The sequence below is a fragment of the Amphibalanus amphitrite genome, unplaced genomic scaffold, assembly GCF_019059575.1.
Source record: "Amphibalanus amphitrite isolate SeventyFive unplaced genomic scaffold, NRLGWU_Aamphi_draft 000039F_arrow, whole genome shotgun sequence".
Lineage (NCBI taxonomy): Eukaryota > Metazoa > Arthropoda > Thecostraca > Balanomorpha > Balanidae > Amphibalanus > Amphibalanus amphitrite.
The window spans coordinates 710,987-733,261 of NW_024881535.1; the positions used below are offsets into that span (position 1 = coordinate 710,987).

A 22,275-nucleotide genomic window follows, 5' to 3' on the forward strand; every position below is an offset into this window, starting at 1 on the left:
TGAAGCAACGCCGCTACTTGGCACTAATTTTGAACTCGCATTTAGCAGAATAGCGGTATTTCCCTGAAACTAAATTTGACGCGGAAGAGTATTCGCCTTGTCCGATGCCCAAAGCTTGAAATGATTCCCGCCCTTCCTCATGGATATCACCCGTTGCTAGCTACCGCCGGCTTTGATCTTCGTTCACGAACAGAGCTCCAAGCCCCCCCCCCTCCCCTCAAAGGAAAGCAGATGGTCTCACCTCTGCTCACTCTTCGGATGGAACCAAAAACACGCATTAGCTCTTCACAAGTGTATTGATATATTACAGTGCCAATGACAACGCACGGTCGCCTTCTCAGTCACGAAAACTCGGAATATTGTCGTGATGGAGCTTTATTACCAAAGAACCTCCTGTATTTCCGCGCAAGGCAAACCCTACCCAGCAACGACCAACATAAACAGGCAATTACAATTTCCGTGTATGAAAGACTCCAAATAAACGGTCGAAAACATACGCAAGATGCATGAAGCGACGACAATGGTTGTTACACTGATTAAACGAACACGCCAATTACATTCCAAGAGACACGAATTCGAGCTAAGACCGTAGAAAACCTCGTCTGAGCGTGGTTGTCAGGTGCCAAGCATGTCATCCTCACCCCAGGTCACACATCGGGATCAGGTCAGGTCAGGTCACGGGACACAATATACACGGCTGATTACATACACAGGAGCGACACAAGTCCAACGAACCCTGGGACGGCAGGAGGCGGAGTTAGGGACAGTCGGTCCGTTTTACCTGACCGGGCGACGGGTGCAGGGTGCCTGCCGGTGGCCACTGCGCCCCTGGCTCTCTCTCGCGCTCTCTGTGCCGCGGGCGGGCGCTCTCTCTCTCTCCGGAGATGTGCTCGGCGTCGGTTATCGGTCAACAGACAGACAGACAAACGGCGGAGTTCAGACAGTGAGCCAGGCTCGGAGCTAGCCGTGCCCGTGCGGCACACACCCACACCGGAGCCAGGATCGAGGGGGCATGCAGCGAGGGACTACGTACACGGGAGAGGAGCAATTACAGAGCCAGAGAAGGGGACAATGCAAGTACCTGACTATAGAGGAAACCAGCGAGTTTGGAATACAGCAGAGAGTATGAACAGTAGCGAACAGTGGCGAACCTGAACACTAGTGAACAGTAGCGAATTTGGACACTAGCGAACAGTAGCAAATCTGAACACCAGTGGACAGTAGGCAAGTTGGGACAATGGCAAACAATAGCGATTTTGAACCCATTAACAGTGGCGATTTGCGATTGGCAAACGGACGACTTTTGGACACGAGATCAGTGGCGAATTTGGACACCAGTGAACAGTGGCGAATAGGGGCAGGCAGCAGCGATTTTGGAAATCAGCAAACAGTGGCGATTGGACACCAGCAACAGTTCATGGCATGGCGAACACTGGCGATTTTCAAATATTCAGCAACCATGGAAAACACTGTCGTGTTTCAACGTCAGATAGCGAGGCAAGCAGACGACTTTCAGACGAGCAGGGGGGCATTTTGGATGAGCAGTGACGGTTTTTATGAGTGACGTGTCATTCAGATGGAACAATGCGACGTGACATACTTTACCGGGCCCTGCCGTCGACCAGCCCGGAGTTCTGGAACAGACGGACGAGTGGACACGATATACGGCACTCCACCAGACATGTCGGGGACCGTCCAGCACCCGTGTACCTCTCTGAGTAGGGCAGGGGGTGGGGATTCTGTCCAACAAGGCCTGGGACGGGCGAATGTCTGATCCCCACACCCCCTGGCCACCCGGAACCCGATACGAGTCCGGCGGCCGTCCTGCTGACGATTCACAAAGTCTGGGAGGGCGGGAGATGGCCCAGGCGACGCCTCGGAATTGTCGGGATGTCGGGGCCGAGGCCGGTCGGTCCACACCAAAGGACACACACGGGTGACATGCCTGACGCCCCCCAACACCCCGCACCGACCTCCACCCTGGCAGAGGACGGCATCCTGCACAGTCGACAATCGAGCAGCACTCACTCCAAACCAGTCAAACGATAATAGCTAGCGGCGGCACCCGACAACCACGCTGGAACTTCGTCGCTCGGCGCGCGGCGGTCCCTCAGTCTGTGGCCGGCTGGGACACCCCTTCTCTCCCGTGGCGCAGGGCAGCCGCAGCCGCCGCGCCGAAGGTTCTGCTCCGCTCCCGAGTGGGCGACAAGTTAAACAAAAACGGAACATTGCGGCGATCAGTAGCAGAGCAGCGACATAGCAGCAGCGTACGCGCGGCGTCCAGACACTCAGTTGTACAGTTTGATACACACACGCATGTGACGATGGGAGGCGGCCGGTGACGCTGCCGGCCGGCCGGCCGGCCGTCTGTCCTTCTCAGCGGCACACACCAACAATGACACCTCAGCAGAGACAAGTGAACGCACGCTCATTTCGATCAGGGCTACACGTGGCAAATCTGAAAGCAGAGTGAACAGGGTTTATAGCGGCGCCGCCGGGCCTGGAACGCCTGGAAGAGGAGGGTCAGAGCCGCGCCGCGGCGGGCGGCGGTCACTTACCGATAGGCCGGCGGCGGTGCCCGACTCTGCTGCGCCAGAGGAGGCCGGAGGACGGACGGCGCCGGCCGCTGTGGCTGTCCCTCCCGCCCGCACACACAAATACGAACAGTTCATTCGCGACGAGAAACCCCTGAAGATATCAAGCAAAGCGTGGCCTCATGACTGCCAATCCCACCCCTAATTCCCATCCAATTACTCTAACAAGGCCCACGCTGCACGTAAACTTCCCTCATCCGCCTCTTGTTACGTTACTTTCCTCCCCGTTACGTTACCTTTCCACCCATCCCACCCCATCATCACTCACCGTCACAAAGTCACGGTCTCGGTCCGGGCGCCTAGTTGTCTCCTGCGCCGGGGTACCCGCCGTACTGTCCGCCGTAGCCGCCCGCTCCGCCGTAGCCACCGCCGTAGGCGCCGTACTGTTGGGGCTGGCCGTAGCCGCCGCCGGCCGGAGCGCCGGCTGGCTGCTGCGGCTGCTGGGGCTGCTGCGGCGCACCGCCCTGAGCCTGCTGGAAACGGAGGGGAGAGACGTTATAACGGCGCGCAGAATACAGCAACAAGACAGAGGAACCGCATGGAACAAAACACAAGGCAATCAGTTCAAATCGTCCACAAACACCCATAAAATCTGCCCCAACATAACATACTATGCTAATCGATGGTTATCAAACATCTGGAGAACAATCGTAAGACTTCAATTTGTGGTAGCTATGTTCTGATTAGATTTCCGGCATCCGCTGTGACGCAGAAACCAGCGAGTTCAACCAGAGTTAATATAGCAGGGGTAGAGTACCAGAAATCCTGTGGTCAGAAGCCTGGCTCTATATTCTGCATAGGGGACATAGGGGCGGGAGAAAATAGAAAGCAAGGAGGGAGGGAGAGGTGAGAGAGAGAGAGAGGGAGAGAGAGAGAGAGAGAGAGAGAGAGAGAGAGAGAGAGAGAGAGAGAGAGAGAGAGAGAGGCGAAAGACCGGACGTGCATTCCGCCGCTCCCACTCACCTTTGACGATTTGATTTGCTGTTCGAGTTTCTCGGCCTCGGCGATCATGCCCTGTGAGCGGTAGTACTCCACCCACTGTGCGCTGTAGTCGGGCTGGCCGCCGCCGGCCCCGTTGGCGGCCGGCTGCGCCTGCGGCTGCTGCTGCTGCTGCGGCTGCTGGGGCTGCGGCTGGGGCTGCTGGCCGGGCATCGGGCCGCCGCCGGCCGCCTTGGCCTTGCTCTGCTGTTCGATGGCGTCCGCCTCGCGGTGCATGCCCATGCTGCGGTAGTACTCGGCCCACTGTGCGCTGTAGTCGGGCTGTCCGCCGCCGGGCGCGCCGCCGCCAGGGTTCATCGGCTGGTTCACTGCCGGGGTGCGGAGAGAGAGCCGAGTTAGAGGAGGGAGGGGGGAGAGGGAGGTGTGCGTAAACTGAGAGAAAATGAGAGCGATTCAGGTCACTGACTTGAGCGTCAACGGCGAAGGCTGAACGAAATATAAATACTACGCATGCAAATCAGTAAAACGAAACAAAACTAAAAGCTTACAAAGCGGGACAGATTTACAAGTGCAACGCCGATGAATGAATGTAGGAGCGGAGACAGATAAATTAAGCATGAGGACAAACCCTTGTAAAACATCCTTAGAACACAATAATACACGACAACAAAAATCGAATGCCGGATACACGCGTGCATGCACTTACTTTCTGCCGCGACACGAACGCCAAGAACAGGTCACAGTACACTGAAACGTCATTGAAAGAACTGACCTTTTTGGAGGCCTCAGCAGCCGACGATACCCAGTCGATACTGGTGGAAGATGAGCCGACATTTTACACTTACCTCAATGATGCAATAAGGCCCATGCCGCCACTCCAACCCACCAACCCAGTTCGGTGTGGAAAGGTGACCGAAGATGTTGTAACCCCACGCCAGCCGGAACACCAGAAAATGCCCGAAGAAACGGCTATTTGCCCCTTCATCCACTAGCCACGGTGTAAATCGCCCGAGGCCCCACGCCAGCCTTCTGATCTTCTTAGATTGTAGGCTGAATCGTCCAACTGAGACAGCATCGACAATGCTATAGCCGAGAAGGAGAAGAGAAATAGAGGCCTCAACTAGCTGGACTACAAGACTGGCGCTACATAAAGCAGTTTTTGCGTACTGTTAGAGCGTGGGGGAGAAATTGACTAGTGTTATTCGGGTGAACTATTTACGGTTAGGCAATATTGCTGTACATTTTTTTTTTTGACTTGTTCGATTTATGTACATGTACATTCTATCGCATGCCATTAAATGAATATGGAATTGGTGCGTCTGTACTGTGCACTGTGTATATGACCTTTCGGACAAAAAAAAAACTTAACTTTTTTCCTTTTATTCTCAACTTTTTTTACGAAAGAGGGCAAGGTAAAGCTTCTATTAATTGAACGTTGTTGACCTTGCTTTGTGTTTTTGTGCATTTTACGGACGGAACAGTGGGAAAGTATTCAGCAAAGTTGAAAAATGTCGAAAATCGCTTCAGGCTGCTCCCTACGACTGTCATTCCTCTGAACGATTATTTTGTCCCTACAACTTTTAAGTGTATCCTAAATTTGCATCCATATGTCACTGCAGCTGTCTATCGTTTGTGTTTTTATATGTATCTGTGCGCCCGGCGCGGCTAGCATCTGTGGTACCAGTTAGCCACGTCGGCCTGCCTGCCCGTCTGCGTAAGTGTCGTGTGCCTGTCTATGTCTGTCCTGTGTATCTCTGTATCTGCGTCTGCCTGTGTATCTGTCAGTGCATGTGAGTGCGCCCGGCGCGTCTAACCTGTCCCGCTCTGGGAGTGCGGGGTGGCCCCTGCTCCGCCGTAGTACTGAGATCCGTAGTAGCTGTTCCAGCCGCCGGTGTCGGCGCCGGCGCCCTGTTTACCCGGATCCGGCTGCTGCGGCTGGCCCCAGACGCCCGGCTGGTGGAAGTTGCCGCCCCAGCCCTGTGGCGGGTACGGTCCGCCCGGGCCCGGGCCGCCCGGCCCTCCGAACGGCGGCCCGCCGGGACCCATCTGCCGGCACCGAGAGGAGCGGTCACACAGCGGACCGGGAGCGGGCACCAGGCAGTGTTCACATCACTCATAGTGACAGCATCTTACGATAGTTGTTCTTAAACGACAGCTAAGCTATCTAAGCGACAGCTATAGCCTATTCATGTTATCTACCAAAGTCGAATAAGGAGCTACGAAATTGACAGACGTAACGCGCGGTATAAGAAGGGTAATGTACTGGCTTCACTCTCAGGTATTCGAGCCCAAGCTCGTATACACGCGAGATTCACATCAGTTTGATATAGCAGGGGTAGAGTACCAGAAGACTTGTGGTCGGAAATCTGGCTCTATATTCTGCAGCGCTCCGAACACTGCCAACACTCAACCCCTTCACCGTCGCGTGTTATACTCACGTCTGGTTTTCCGTCGCGGCCCATGGGACCGCCTGGTCCGCGGCCGTAGCCCCCCGGTCCACCGGGGCCGCCCCAGCCGCCGCCGCCGCCGCGGCCTCCCATCTGGTCCCGCTTCATCACACTCTCGATCAGGTCGTTGATGATGACCTTAGCGTGCTCGATCTGGTCCGGCGTGCCGGTGACCGTGGCTAGACGCTCGTTACGGCCAGAGATGTTCTGCTGAAACTGGATGTTGGCGCCGGTGTCGTTTTGGACTTTCTTGATCATTTCGCCGCCTTTGCCGATGACGACGCCGACAGCCGCCTGGGGCACGGTCACCTGAGGGGAAAGAGGTCAGGTCAGAGGTCGGATTACGGTGATCTGAAGGCGTGTGAGGTCATGAGCCGGTGGCGATGCGTCGGGCCGTCCAGGAAAGCAGTCATTTTCGGTGAAAGGGTTGAGAGTACAGCGAAAATGACTCCCGCGCCGGGAATCGAACCCGGGCCTTCTGGGTGAAAGCCAGATATCCTAGCCACTAGACCACGCGGGACCACGCCACCCATCCCTCGATCAAACGTTCACCCTAGTGGTCAGTGGAGTGAGCGGAGCTATGAAACTGATGACGCATACCACGGTATAGCCGACTACATAATGATGTTCCACTTTCCACTGGCAATTATTTGCCTGGAGTGGCAGGCTGTGCCGCATCACACGGGCTGAGTTCACAAATTATAGCTATGTCCCAATGCTCACAATCGACAGTCGACACGCTTAATTGCGTGATAAACGGCACAACTTAGCGCTCCGGTCAACTGACAGCTTCTGAGGAGTGGAACATCATTCTGTAGTCGACTATACATAAATGATAAATCGTAATGTACTGAATCCACTCTCAGGTATTCGAGCCCAAGCTCGTACACACGCGAGATTCATATCAGGTTGATATAGCAGGGGTAGAGTACCAGAAGACTTGTGGTCGGAAATCTGGCTCTATCTGCATTACAAATATCAGGCATCTACATTTATGGGGAGGGAGGGGGGGGGGGGGCTTCAGTAGACCGCGCAAGTTCCAGGCCGAAAACCTGATCTTGCTCCACACAGATCCCTTACACTAAGCAGTTTAACGTGCTCTCCCATACTTCCCTTCCCCGCCGCTCGCGTTCAGCTCCCACCATCCCCCCCCCCCTAATAAGGACCGGTTGCAGGTGTCAACGACCGCTCTGCTCCACCGGAGCCATAACTGGTCCTGGGGGGCCGGTCCTCCGCCGCCGCGGAGCGTCCGTTTCACCTCGGTCCGTCCCTCTCTCCTCCTCCCATCCCCTCTAGCCGACCGAGGCGGGAGGCGGTAGGGAGGGGAGAGATAATATCGGCCGTCCGACCGGACCGAGACAGCCCCGGCAGACCAAAATGGTGGCACACAGAGTTCAGAAGGGAGGGAGAGTAGAAAGGCAGCGAACGAAAAGCGCTGAGGAAGTAGAATGCCAGCTGTGATTTCACTATTTTTACCTCATCAAATTGAACAATACTACGCAAAATGCTTAGCTTATGACATCAGACTGTTAAACAACACAATCTGATTCCAAAACGTCAGCCTGACTCCACTGCACCCTTCTCCTCCAGCCGGACACCCAGAACTCAGACGGTTCCCCATCTCCCTCCCCAAATCTCCCACACCTTCCCCGACCCGTACCTCCTGCGAGGTGGTGCCGAAGCCGCCGCCTCGGCCGAAGTTGCGTCCGCCACCGCCGCCGCCGCCACCGGGACCGTAGTTGTCCTTTTCGGCCATCAGGTCGAACACGAGCTGCTTGGCACGCTGTGGGACAAACGAGGGGGCACGTTATTTTTCTCCTGCTATGTGGGTGATCAAAAATAATGAGGAATGTTGGAGGCTGGAGCTTATAAACGTTATGCAAAATGTTAAAACGGGAAGAAAGGTTGGGAGTGAATGCAGGTTGGAATGTCCATTTTAACCCTCGCCCGCACATGCCATTTTCCCATCCTGGAACGCACATGGGGGGGGGGGGGGTTGCCACCCCCCCCCCCGCGCCATTTCGTTCCTGTTGGAGATAGAGCTTAGCGGTAAAGACCAAAAAGATTCTTTGGGAAGAGACAAATCCAATGATACCCAGTTTTACCTTCTCAGGTCAGTCCTTGAACTTCCAGGTCAGGTCAAACTAAAAAATGGTGCTGTTTTGGGTCACCGTTGGATATCAAGTGCACTGCTTATCATATACCGATGACGATGCCGTATTCTGGTGCCAAGCCAGCTAGAACCTCTTCGTCACACTACCCGACCAGGTTTTTGCTGCTGAGGTCATTTCAGGTCAAGTTAGGTCAAGGTCAATTATATGTGTTTGTATGTCTGTGTGTGTCTGTCTGTATACTGATGTGTGCACCGATTGTTTGTGTCCATATTGCATGAAATCATGATCTGAGAACAGGGTTGGCAACAGACATGTGCTTGGATCCGGAAAAATGGATCTGAGATCCGATCCCATGGATCCCGATCCGAGATCCATTCAGATCATAGATCCAACCCCTCAATTTTGTCGAGAGATCTACTGGGATCATAGATCTGACCCTTCAATTTTGTCGCTAGATCCACTCGGATCATAGATCTGGCTCCCCAATTTTGTCGTGAGATCCATTGGGATCATAGCTCATAGGTGCTCAAAATGTTAACAACTTTCTTTCATAAGAAGTTATGAATACCAAAGTATGGTTAGAAACAAACAATCTTATACAAAGGCCATATTAGTAAAGGCATCCAGTTTCATTATACAGAATACAAAATAAAGGAGGCTCATGACGGTCACAACTTGAGAGAATTGAGTGACATGAAGATTGTTCACATACCAACAGAAAAGTTTGCATTAACAATTAACATAGAGGTAAGTCAAAGTAATGACTAATGAACAATACATTACTAATTACCTACCACATCACAATTTATGTTAGAATCTACATAATGATATTGATAAGACAATCTTGCATTAGACAACCATGAGGGCCTCATGGTTGTCTAATGTGAGGCTTTCCAGTTTCCAGCTAACACAATTGATTGATAAACAATAAAAGATGATACTGACACATGTGGCTTGGTTAGTTAAAGGCATTTCAATCTATTGAAAGAAATATTTGATAAAATAAACTGAGATATACCCCGCGTTCGATGTCTCTCAGACGACGAAGATTCTACGCCGTCCGGCCAATCACGTTCCATAACCGCAGCCGAGCCCCCGCTGACCTTGGACGGGATTGGCCAGACGACGTAGAATCTTCGTCGTCCGAGAGACATCGAACGCGGGGATAAACAAAAGTATAAAAATATTCAACAGCCTGCGGAAGCGATGGGAAGCGAAACATCAATTGTAATTGCCTTGGATATTTACCGTAAAATGATTATTCAGTATCTAAATAGAACTCGTGACGTCATTTCAAACAACAAATGAGCTAAGCGTTCTACCTTCGAGTATAATGAAAATAAATAAAAAATCAAACTGGAAATTCAAAAGTCTGGAGTTTCTTCAAAAGTATGTTCATTTTTTTCTGCCTCACATAATTTTACGATACGATTGTTTGTGAATATCATCTTTGTAGCGTTGAATTTAATGACGTAAACGTAAGCTGAAACGGTATTATATGGCCCTGAGCCGGTTGTGTGCCTTGCATCTTTATTTTATTCACTTTTCAAAAGAATCACAATATCTTACGTCATTAGTTTGAAGGGCCTATTACGGGGAATCTTTAGAAATCATTACGGTTTTAGTCAAATTAAGATTTTTCATTGGTCAAACGATAATGACGTAATAAAACAATATTACCAAAACGTGGGCTGTGAATTTCGTTTGTCTTTTTTGGGAGGCTCTCTCATAACGAAAGCACAGCATGGCACCACACGTGGCACGATGCCAAAAGCGCCAAAAGTAGGTAATCTGAAGACGTTGATGCCATTTTTGAACTTGTAATTTTTTTAGGTAAGTATTAGAGGTTGGTTGCTATTCTTACTAAATCGAAATTGTGTTGCACATACTCATTTCAACATTCTGGATTGGGATTTCATACCTGGCAAAATTGGATTGCTGGATTATTTTTAACAAAACTGACCTATTTGGCTTCCAGGTTTGATTTCCTAACATTTGTCCATAGGCGACGGAACAGGGGGGGGGGGGTGGCACCAGGGTACAGTGCCCCCCATAGATTTTGGCATTTTAACATAAGCCCTACTGGCGTTGCATGGAAAGAATGGGACCAAAATGAAAATCTGCAGTGCCCCGCTGCCACTGCATCTGTCTGTACTCTGTACTGTTTGTTCATTGAATTAAAGTGGCTGTAGCTTGTTGATAAGATTGTTATCAGTGCCGTAAACTGGGGTGGCTTTGAACTTCCGGGTGACTTTGAACGCCGTTCACTTCTTGGAGGGAATCACAAATATCTTAAAAATGTTAATTATAAATGCAGCCATGTTTTTTGTTAGATAAGAATGCACATTTTTGAAAATGTACATGACATATTGGAAGATATATACCTTAGTACACAGGAGTAAAAAATCAAAAACTAACTCAATGATTTTAGCTTTTTGAGATATACCCGTAAACTTTCATATGGCATAGGCTAGTCATTATGGTCATGGAACGGAATGACATATTTTTGCCATCCTCGATGGTTGGCCTATATTGCCCCATCATAATTTTTTAGCTTGCTTGAGCATGGCCAATGCTGTGAAGGGATTTGTAAAAGCATGACATTTTTGGAACTTCGCTGGGGTGACTTTGAACGTGTTCAATGTAGCCCCGGTGACATGCATGCCTGACTTGTTGTTCAAAAGACTTGTTGTTCAAAGTAACCCTACCGAAATACACTGCATACATTCTGCATACACTGCATACATTGGCCAGAGAAGCAAGATAGGGATGTAACAGAGATCGACCAGCTGGTGTGCAGGCTAAGCCAGCCTGACATGGACAGGAGGGGCAGGCTCCACTTCAAGAGTGAGGAGCTCTCACCATACAAACTGATGCTGGGGTAAACTCATGACTGACGTGTTCTGACGCTAGCAGGTGTAACCTAGTGTTAACCCTATTAGTGGCAGGGGGGGTTGTTTTTATCCACCCCTCAGGTTTTTCGGGAATATCTCCGAAACCGCTGAAGCTACGATGCTGAAATTTTCTGACTTTTTCTAAAACTAAATTGGGCACATTCCCTGAAAATTTCAAGTTCATAACTTTACCAGGGGCGGCTCCAGAGCACTGGGAATTGGGGGTCCTATTCGTGAAGCGAGTCATTTGGGCGAAGATCACGATGCTGCACCAGTTTTACGAACAGTGAATGAAAGGTATCATGTGATAACATATACAAAGTTATTGTGCATCCTCTTTTGACACGTTTTTGCTATAATAGGCGGATCCAGGCGTCCAAAAAGGGGGGTTATTTTTTACCTCCCAACATAGGTGCCCTGACACCGCCTATGCATGACCAATACAATTTAAGTCGTTCTCTCATAAGAAAATTGTAACATAACAAGACCATTGCCACCCTTTTTAGAAACAGTACCAACAAAAACCTTATTTACTATACTTTTTGTGTACCCCCAATCTCAATGATCTGTATCCGCCTATGATTTTTGAAAATGCATATTTTTAGGATCCATGTGAATTCCTGGTTCATTCTCTATCGATCGGCAAAAGTTGCGTTAAGATTGGTTCAGAAACCTGGCCGTGATAAACAGTCTAAAATGTATCTGCAATTTGCCCGTTTTTACCCCCCTCTACCCCCCTATTGACATTTTTAATTTTATTTTTTTTAGAAATGTAGATCTCGTTGAGCCAAATCGAATGCCGTTTGAATTTTGAAAATCGGCCGGTTAGATCTCGAGATATCAAGGGGGGGTCGTAAACAGCCCCCCCCCCCCTGCCACTAATATGGGGTAGCCAGGAGCCTGCCACTAATAGGGTTAAGTGTTAGTATTAAGGTGTTAAGTCGGGTGTCAAGTGTTAACTGTGTCCAAGGATACTCTGTACTCAGGTGTTCTCAGGTGTATTTCATGCACAGACCTAGTCGAGTGCATGCATTACACTTGAGTTGAGTTGAATCGAGTGATTTCATATCCTGTGAGTGTTGCTCCACAGTGCCTATGCAAGTGTTAAGGTGAGTAAGTAAGGTGTTTGCCATGAAAGATGCTTCTTTTTACTCACTGTCTGTGTGCTAATTTCTGTGAATATGGTGTTTGATTCATCAGCAGAGACTGTTACAAGAAGTTGTGTTTTTTGCTTGATGAGCTCGCCTTGTTTTGAGTACTACCCCCAGAAGGACTTTTGGAGGTATAAATTGTTTTTGGCCTCTTTTTTAAAAAGCATCAGGGTGTTCAAAGCCACCCCAACCGGCACGAGGAATTGCACACCTAATGAGATAAATGATGAAAAACACAGACTGTTCAAAGTCACCCCATTGCATAGTGACTTTGAACACCAGACATTTTTTTAAAAAATAGGGAAATGGTTATACCTAATTTTTTGTTGACACCATGGATGGATAAGGCCAGACTCAGCCCACAAAATAGTCCATGTTTCACATTTCTATCTACAGTAGTTTTCAAGATATTCACCGATAAGTCTCAAAACTGTCCAAAGTCGCCCCGTTTTACGGTGCTGTCATGAAAAAGTTACAATTGGTCACAAAAAGTAGCAATGTGCATGCTCTTGGTTTATTTTAAATGTAGTACAAATGTTGATTTAAATTCAAATTTAATGATGATACCTAATGATTACAAACTGGTCTTAACCGTGTCCACAAGTGACAATTCTCAATTGTATTGCACTGTAAGGTGTACAATTATGTAGGATAAGGGTTTCATTGGCTACATGTTGTCGTGAGATCCATACAGATCATAGGTCCTCCACAAATCTTTGCCCGCTGGATCCACAGAGATCATAGATCTGACCCCTAAATTTTGTCGAGAGATCCATTCGGATCATAGATCCAATCCCTGAATTTTGTCGAGAGATCCACTCGGATCATAGATCCAACCCCTCTATTTTGTCGAGAGATCCACTGAGATCATAGATCCAGCTCTCGGATCCATGCACATGTCTGGTTGGCAAATTTATGCCAGCAGCCGGTTTAAACCGGTTTAATCCAAGGATTAAACCGGCTGGCATAAACTAATTTAAGCCACCCCGGTTTAAACCAGTGTGCACCAACATAACATACAACATAAATGCCACTTCCGTTAACTTGTCGTAACATCACTTGGGTTAAACTGCTTCTTCTCTTCACATTTTCTATACACACCTTTCAATTATACATGCTAACTTGTAATGTTTTTTCCCCTGGGGGTTAACTTGATGTCATTCATTACTGATCTGTATCACCCTGTATCAAATCTTTATTTTGATTTGCAGTGTTTTACACAACTAGTTGTTTACATGGGTGGTTCATGGAATGAAAAGTCTTGGAGACAGCTTCAATAAAGAAACCAATTTCAATTTTATGAGAAGCTGTAGCAAACATGACCTAATGCCAAATGCATGGTGCAAGGATCAGTGAATGGTAAGGCCTAAGAACTATCATACAGAACATTGCCTATTTACTAGGGAACTGTCTATTGCTTAAGCAGTCAGTGACACTAAACAAAGGAATTGACAGCACGGCAACCATTATAGGCTCCAAAGTTCATGTAAAAACAACAATAAGTGTGATTAGTTAGGGACACTGCTATACCAAGAAAACAACATGCACTACCTGAAAAAAAAAACATAGGAACATTCCAGCAGATTTATAAATGATGAGTTGTTACAATTATTTCCTGTGCAATTAAAAAAATCACAGGAAGGGTGATACCATGAAAAATATTTAACCCGCGCCCGGCTGGGGGTCCTGGATTTCCACGCCCTGCTGGAGGGGGGGGGGGTGTTTGAACACACCCCCCCTTCTAACTCGGCTCCTGGGCCACGTAGCGATACGCGGAAGGCGGCGTTCGAAAGAGCGCCAAAAATAATGAAGAAATCACTTCGGTCACTTTTTTGGTCAGGTCAAAGGTCAGGTCACCAGAGGTCATTGAAGGCAAAATTTCGCCGATTTTCAGGTCGAATGTCGACAATTTCCAGGAAGCCAACGCATAACTCGGGAACCAATAAAGCTACAGCGCCTCGGAAAAGCGCATTCGATAGCCCTATTAACGCCCTTTCTGAGTAATTCTCTCAGATTTGACCTAACGTCAACGGTTTTGCCTGCAGGGGGCAAAAACTGCAAAAATAACCGATTTTTTCGGAAACAGTTTTTCTGCAATAACTTTTGACCCAAGCCTTGTACGAGCTTACTTTTACCGGCATCGTGTTCCTCTCGTCAAGACGCATCGAATGAACTATAACTTGACCTTGAAAGGTCAACTTGAAAATTTGACCTCAGGTCAAGGTCATGACCTGACCGGAAAGGGTCATGTTGCATATCAATCAATCCGTATCGTCAAGCCGAGCACATCTAAGGCGTTTTTACCGCTCTACCATGCCTCTATCAAAAGTTATTTGCGAAAAACTGATAGACACCATTCGTGACCTGAGATGACCTCAGGGGCATAAATAGGGGTCACGGACACCATTTTCATGTTCAGTGTGTCTAAACCACTTGTAATTCAGTGTTTGGGAGTGTTTATAATGTCTTTCGTCCAAAAGAGGCGCATTTTAATTTTCTCCCATTGACTTATAATGGGGAGGTCGCAAAATTGACCTGACCTTAGGTCACCGATATCAAAATTCCGAGATATACATTTGATAGATACTGTTACCCTTATCAATCGCTGAAAGTTTCAATGCGATCGGTCACTCGGTGTAGCTATGGCAGACATTGAAACTTTTTATGAGGTGAGGTCACTTCAAGTGACCTCGTGACCTGACCTTGAATGACCTTGGTCTGAAATTTTCACAACATGTGTAGAATTGATGTATGATAAGGTGTACCAAAAACGGCCCGTTTTTGAGATATTCGCAAAAAAACACAAGGGGGGTGTTCAAACACCCCCCCCCCCAGCAGGGCGCGGGTTAACCCGCGCCCCGTAGGGCTACCGGCGGACCCTACCATCCGTAGGGGGGGGGGGGGCCGTTTCGGCCCCCCCTAAGATCTCGGAAAGTTACCGGCCGATTTTCAAAATTCAAACGGCGTTCGATAGCCCCACCCGGGAACTACCTTGTGACCAAATTTCATTGACCTAGGTCAAACCGATGACGTCACAGGTCAGGTCAAAGGTCAGATTTTCACCGTTCACAGGCAACTCAAGAAATGTGCTGTGAAAGCGAGTAAATTGGTAATTTGTTGAAAACCATCGATGGTACATTGTTCGCCAAACACATACTTTGCTATCTGAGGTCACTGATACCAGGTCAGGTCACAGCGAGGTCAGGTCACCGGGGTCACAATATGAATGTGTCGTGTGATACATGTTTTATGGTCCATTTTACATGACAAATGCAATTATGTGGGTTAGGCAGCCTTTGGGGCCAGCCTAGGTCACGTTTTTGTGAAGGTCAGGTCAAGGTCAGGTCAAATTAGGTCAAATTTCAAAGTTGATATTTTTGCATAAAATGGGTATCGATTCGATGCAGCTCGTCACGGGGAGTCTAATGGTGGTCTTCGTTTTGCTCTACGAGTTTTAGAATTGCCAAAAATTGAGTTTGAAAATTTGACGTCATCATTTTTGAACAGTTTTTTCGCTATAACTTGGCCAAAAAACGAGGTATCGATCTGAAATTTGGTATGTAGATAGAAGATGGTAGGCACTATCACATATATTCCGGTTTTTTCGAAACTCAAAAAACTTTTTGGATTTTTTGGCGAATTTATCCAAAAAAATGTTTTTTTGATTTTTGGGGGTCAAAACTCAAAAATTTCAAAAATTCGAGATAGCAGTTTTGTAGCCCTGTCAATTCTACACCTTTTATGTCTTGATCATTTTTCTGTATCTTCAAAGCTGTAGTCCTGACAGGTCTTCTCGCGAAGGTCTTTTTTCGGTCGAAAATGATAGAACATGACGTCACTCTGACGTCATTTGTGGCCAACCTATCATAGCCTCTGGAAAATTTTTGGTCACAATGTGTAAAATTGATGCCCGGAGGGGTCCTGAAAGTTTGGTGGCGATATCTCCAGCCGTTTAGGAGATATCGACCGAAAAGGACAGGGGGGGGGGCCGTTTCGGCCCCCCCCCTACGGGGCGCGGGTTAAGTTACTGGCCCAGTCCCAAGACGATTGGTCAGAATACATTTTACATGTAAAATAAAGTGAGACTTTCAACTGGTAAACCGAATGTTAAGATTAGAATGTGCTTATGCCTTATACCTACTTTGCTTTTTAGCTTAGTTACCTACTGACCAGATTGTCAACATAATCACATGCCAACATGTTGACATAATACAAAATGACACGGCATTGACTTCCTGCACTCTGCAGTCTGCACAGTCACCAACGAGTACACTGACCCACAAGATAAGTTATAGTAGATGTTTTGACTGAAGGTGGTTTTTATTAATTTAAGCCGGTTTAAGCCGGTTTAAACCACTGGCTGGCATAAATTCAATTTAAGCCGGCTTTTATCCAACCCTGTCTGAGAAGCCCTTACCAAAAATGCAGTCAAAAAACTTCACAAAAAGTAAATTCCGCTTGCCTAAAACGCAATTATCTTAGATGACCTAGGTTGACCTTGACCCTGACCTTGACATATGTACATCGTCAAACAACATGTTCCATGATAGGTGGGAGCTAAGACTGGCAAAAAAGGCCGAAATCAAGGTGCCAAAAGCTCACAAGGCCCATAACCAACGCAAGATGTTGGAAATTGGCTATTTGGGTCATGACATGACCTGAAAAACAAGGTCATATCCCCGAAACCAAAAACCACAGAAACTCGAAATTTTCAGTGGACATCAAGAAAGGATAGAGGAACAGCTATACGAAAAATCAGCCCTCTAGCTCTAAAAATGTTGAGTGCAGAGCAGAAAGACTACCTGGGGGGGGGTGGCACCCCCCCCCCCCATGTGCGGGCGAGGGTTAACACGAACGAGAGAATAACTTAACGGTGAGAGCAATGAATACGAGTAGAGGAACGCGCTGTCCGTGTACTGGAAGACTTAATATGCTGGATTGATAGGATTATGGATTAACGAATTTCAACACACAGCGTTCGTCCCAAAATTCCGGTTGTCGGTGAGGCTACTATCAAACTCCACTCCCGGCCACCCTCACGGGCAGCTTGTGGCGTTAGCGAATCCTCCCGGCTGATAGTCTGGCGCCCATAGAGGGAGCGCGCCGACGGGCATATACAGACGCCGGCCGGCGGCCCGGGCGCGGGAACAAATGCTTGCCTTTTACTTCATAAAAAGTAGGTGCACAAAGTTGGGCTGAGCCTAGTGCGCTCAATGTAGTTGAATGGACTCTCACAACCAATTTTCCCATAAGAGGATTGACTTCACTGAGCCAAGATGAACCCCATGCCATCTATTCCTAACGCAGCCAGATATTTCACAGGCACACAGCATGTCAACCACCCACTCAAACACCCTCACACAGTCAGACTCTCAAACCTCCGTCCACGCTCACGCCCCATCGACCACCCTCACTCGTCGGCTGCAGCTCACCTCGATCTGTTTGGGGTCTCCGGTGATCCTGAGCGGCTTCTCGGGCGCGTTGGCGTACTCGCCGTCCTGCACAACCACCATCTTGGAGCCGCTGTTGTCCTGCAGCTGCTTGATCGTCTCGCCGCCCTTGCCTGTGGTAAATGGAAAACAGCTGTAACAACTGACCGACGAGCGTAAAGGAAAATGTACAATATTGTTGTAATTGAAAAGACGTACAGAAACATGATTTTGTGACGCAGAAGAATAATCTTGCTAAAATGTTTAAAATAATCTACACAAATTTACGAACTCAGCACAATAAATGTCATGAAATATCAACCATTCAGGAGAAAATGGCAGCACCAAGTACTGTTTGTTATTTCTGCTGAGCATATACACACTGTCTGATATCCCGAGTCCACCTGAGCATTATAACTCACCGATGATGAGTCCGACCTTGGAGCTGGGAACCATCATCTCGGAGGTGCTCTGACCAGGCTGCTCGCCCATCATATCGCTGAGCCGGGGGCCTCCTCCTCCTCCTACGCCGCCGCCCATACCCATCCGGTCGCGGCCCGTCTCGTTGGCGCGCGACGCCACGATGGCGTCGATCAGCTCCTTGGCGCGCTCGATGGCCGGCCGGGAGCCGGTCAGTGTGCACGTGCGCTCCACACTGCCGTCCATGGACTGGGGTGACATCTGGATCTTGGCGCCGCTCTCCGTCTGTAGCCGGGAGATGGACTCGCCGCCGCGGCCGATGATCAGTCCCACCATCCGGTCGGGGATCTTGATCTCCTCCGTCTCCACACCGCCCAGGCCCATGTTGGGGATGCCCGCCATGCCGCCCATGCCCATGGGAGGCACGCCGCCGCCGCCCATGCCCATGGGCGGTCCGGCGCCCATGGGCGGCGCGCCGCCGCCGCCCATCGGGGGCATGCCGCCGCCGGGGGCGCCGAACTGGTCGCCGCCCAGGCCTGCCGGACGCTTACCGTCGGGACCTGGCGGAGGCGCGCCGGTCAGAGCTGTCGAGCAGGGGAGGCAAACAGGCATTTCCCACAAACATTTCCAAACCATAGTCACCTGCTAATTCAACATCTGACATTCTTGTTACATCATTGATAGGCGACAATTGACTGACATATATACCAATGTTTTGAAGTAGATTACAAAAGTAGTACGAACCATTCATGCTATTTTTATTCTAGTATTCCTGTCAGAGAAAGAGAAATAAAGGACCACAAAGACAGACCACTTCAGTCCTGCCTCCTGAATGCAGTATAAACTATAAAGCCCAGATTAAGTTTTTTTTTGTATCTGCTATTACATCAGTTGGAAGCAAATGCTATGGTAAAATTCAACATAATCCATCAAAATAATTTCCTACCTTAAACATCAAATGGATGCAATACAGTACTGTAAAATTGACTCCTTCCATATTATCAAACCACAAAACTGTGGTCATCACAGTCCTTACTCCTACTCATCACAAAATATTTATTTTGGGTGAGATGATTGTAGATCAGCAGCATAGAGCATTAATCAACCATGATTGTGCCCATTAAACTGATAGCATACTATTGCAGCAGCAATCAGATGATTGCACCACACAATCAACCATGCATTGCAGCTGCTTGACAATCACAAACCAGCTTGCATATCCATCACCACAGATTACAATGTCACTCTCACTACATACCAAGACCATCCATGTCTCCTTCAAGAGGCCTCTTCTGTCCAACAGGTGAAGCACCAGGGTTGATCTTAGCAGCAATCTGAAATTAAAATAAATCAGTACATGCAGAAAAAGTTGGATTCTACTTTGAAATTATTCTTGCTTGAAACCAATAAAGCCTTACTAAATGCACCTAAAGCAGTAAAAAAAAAATCTTGCAAAAAAGCCAGAAGTCATCAGCAACCATTACTATGGAATTACCATACCATGAAAAGAACCAAAGCTGTTACACTTGCATATGCATGAACAATCCTTCTCTAATCTAAGCCTTACAGAGAAGTCAGATTCCTGCATGTTTTTTTTTATTAAAACTCAGAGCATTCCACCATAGTTCACCTCAGTCCCCAGTAACACCATATACATAGTATGCTAGCCTGATATAAACTGTTTCATATTGGTCTTGTGGTTTCATAACTTTCATTGTATGCATAAAGTGGTAAAAACTGAGTGAAATAAAATGATTTAAAAACTTCATAAATTTACAGCAATACACGTTAACAGAAAGTAACCAGAAGAATGGTAAAGCTACACTGTTGACCTAAACCTGCATAAAAGCAGCAGGCAGGGGTGTGGGAACTGCTTTGAAGTTGTGGGACTGGGAGCAGACCTAAGCATGGATCTAGCTGCATGTGTTGGGTTGGGGTCACCTGACACAAAAAAGTTGTTGAGCAGGTGGGGCAGGGAAGGGGGTGTTCCAATGTAGTAGATTTCTGCCTTTTGGGGAGCCAAATAACTGGCATTTATTTAACAGCTCAATTTTAGGCATTGCGTGCAGCTTCAAGGCTGTATGTTGAATGCATCTCAGTTGGGGAAACTACGAGGAGCCAAACAAAAATTGGATTAGCCAATCAGCGGCTGGAGTGGGCGGGGCGATGACCATATATGGTCATAAAATCAGACAACTTAATCTTTTCAATGAATTTTAGCATTCAAATGAAAAAATAAGGCATAAGAATGTTTTTTAACCACACAAGACCTACACTCACCCGGTGCATAATTAACTGGCGGCTCTAAATTGCAGAGTTACAACGCAAGGTCAAACTGTGATTGGCAAATATGGCGGATTGAAACAGACGCGCCAAAAAATGTAAGCAGTACCGTGGTTTAAAAATGTCATTATTTTTATTATTTTGTTTATGGTTTTTCTAATTGTGGTTAAGTTATTATTTTAGAATTAAATATTTTTGTTTATTGTAGTTAAATTAAATCTTTTAACAATTTTCTTTCATAAAACCAATCCATTTATTGAATGGCCAGCTGATTGTGACGCCCAGAACCTGCAGAAAAGCTGTTTTCCTATCGCCATTTTCGAGTCAATTCGCCAAATTTAATCAAATCACGCTAATTCCTAGTGAAAAATGGAAGCCTTTTCTCTCCAATAAGTGGACGCGATACCGCAAGTACCGGCTTGTTATACCGTTTTTCACCCTTAGTAGCGGGGGCTGTATTTATGCTCATATATGGTCATCAAAAGTCCATTTATTGACCAATCAATTTTTTTGACATTCGCCTCGTAGTTTCCCCAACTGATCTATCAGGCTTGAGCCATCAATTCTGCTAAAATTGCCAATCAAAGGAGATGATAAATTGGTTATCCATAATTTTTCATTCAGTTTTTTTTTTCAATTAAAAAATATGCATACTCAGTCACATATTTAAATGATGCAAAGTACCTATGTAATACTTTCCGAGCAGCGCCACCATGACAACAAGCACGCTGCCCCTTAAAGTGACCATCCCACCTTAACATTAGTTTTGAGTTGAGATAGCCAAATTGGTGGCCATGGCCTGAAAATACCGGTTTGGGCACTCACAACATCGAAAAATGCTTTAATTCGGAGATATGGAATTTCAAACTTGCAGTTTTCGGATTCTAAGGGGCTAATGCATTGGTATGCCCCCTTAGAATTTGTGACATCAGCGGAGGTCTAACAGTTTTTAAATCTTTTACTAAAACGTTTGGTAGCACGCGGTGGTATATGCTGCTTTGCGCGCAACAAATGCCGCACTTTCAAATAAAGTCGCTAGGAACAGCGGAGATCCCAAAAAGTAAACAAAAGTAAAAGTCTAATATCTTCAAATCCGGTGAATATTTTTCGATGAAATTTGGTACAAATTCGTTTTCGCTCTTTCTGAACCGAGCGACATCACTTTCATGCCAATTCATTAACTTTTTTGAAGGTGGGAGGGTCCCTTTAAAGCCCTCACACTTCCCAAAATCATGACAACAGGCGTGCATATAATTAACAAGAAAAATATTGTTTAGACACAACAGGCAACAATAAGCATAAGCATAAAGCTGCAACATGATTCCGCGCCATTTATGGCGCAAAAAATTGAAGCATGTTTTAACCATTTTGAGGGGCATGCCACAGCAAATCCGTTATTTTTACATTGCTGACAACACGCAAATAATATTTACTAGCAAACAAATAAAAAACAACCGCAATAAAAGGGCAACTCAAACCGGAAGCAGCCGGCGTCCAGATCGCGCCATTCATGACCGGTCTTTGTTTTCTATCGAAAAATCAAACAAATGAGCCATGAAATTAATACTCACTTGCTTGGCTCTCTGAAGAGCGTCAGCGAACGCGGGACTCTGAGAAAAGTTACCGGAGTTTTGCAGCGGTTGTGCAGCCAAGTCAGACATAATGCAAAATGGACGACGCCGGCAGCACGCACGCGCGAAACGCGTCACTGCACCGGATGTGACGATTTTTTTCGGTTCTAGTGCTGGCTTCTCTATTTGTACTGGGAAAATAGATATAAAGATTCAAACACAGAAAACTTGTTCCGATATTTTGTTTTCCAAATGATGCTGTTTTACAAGTGACCTAATAATTTTGTTGCAAATCCCTCCACATTTTTGATTTGTGTGCCTTGCACAGTTTTGTCATCTCGTGAGAGGTGAAATCACAATGGAAATTGAAACGGTAAGTGATGAATTTATTTTTTACCATTTTTTTTCCTTTTTTGACTTTTTGACAAGTTCA

At 47.3% G+C, this 22,275-nt stretch overlaps 1 protein-coding gene and 1 non-coding gene across 6 annotated transcripts; both read right to left on the reverse strand.

Annotated features, from left to right (window-relative positions):
- Nucleotides 1-357: 357 nt before the first annotated feature.
- Nucleotides 358-22,003, reverse strand: LOC122374037 (far upstream element-binding protein 2-like). Of its 5 annotated transcripts, none has more exons than XM_043352551.1 (10): nt 21,843-22,003; nt 19,247-19,322; nt 17,991-18,548; nt 17,572-17,702; nt 7,641-7,763; nt 5,972-6,289; nt 5,348-5,579; nt 3,558-3,901; nt 2,863-3,064; nt 358-2,458 (listed from the first exon to the last, which is right to left on the reverse strand). In XM_043352551.1, the coding sequence occupies exons 1-9, from the start codon at nt 21,930-21,932 to the stop codon at nt 2,894-2,896; spliced, it is 2,043 nt and encodes a 680-aa protein (XP_043208486.1). In that variant the 5' UTR covers nt 21,933-22,003; the 3' UTR covers nt 358-2,458; nt 2,863-2,893. The 5 variants fall into 5 exon arrangements, with proteins under 5 accessions (XP_043208486.1, XP_043208502.1, XP_043208479.1 ...); XM_043352567.1 differs by having other exon boundaries at nt 5,450-5,579; nt 21,843-22,001; XM_043352544.1 differs by having other exon boundaries at nt 2,863-3,067; nt 21,843-22,001.
- Nucleotides 6,429-6,500, reverse strand: Trnae-uuc. Its single transcript has one exon. It is a non-coding gene; the product is annotated as a tRNA-Glu (tRNA).
- Nucleotides 22,004-22,275: the final 272 nt, after the last annotated feature.

Bases quoted from the DNA above. Each gene is read 5' to 3' on its own strand.
- LOC122374037 (XM_043352544.1), bottom strand. From the start codon at position 21,932: ATGTCTGACTTGGCTGCACAACCGCTGCAAAACTCCGGTAACTTTTCT. The intron at 6,290-7,640 runs GTACGGGTCGGG...CTTTCCCCTCAG, and splicing joins TCGGCACCACCTCGCAGGAG to GTGACCGTGCCCCAGGCGGC. The intron at 3,068-3,557 runs GTGAGTGGGAGC...CTCCGTTTCCAG, and splicing joins AGCAAATCAAATCGTCAAAG to CAGGCTCAGGGCGGTGCGCC.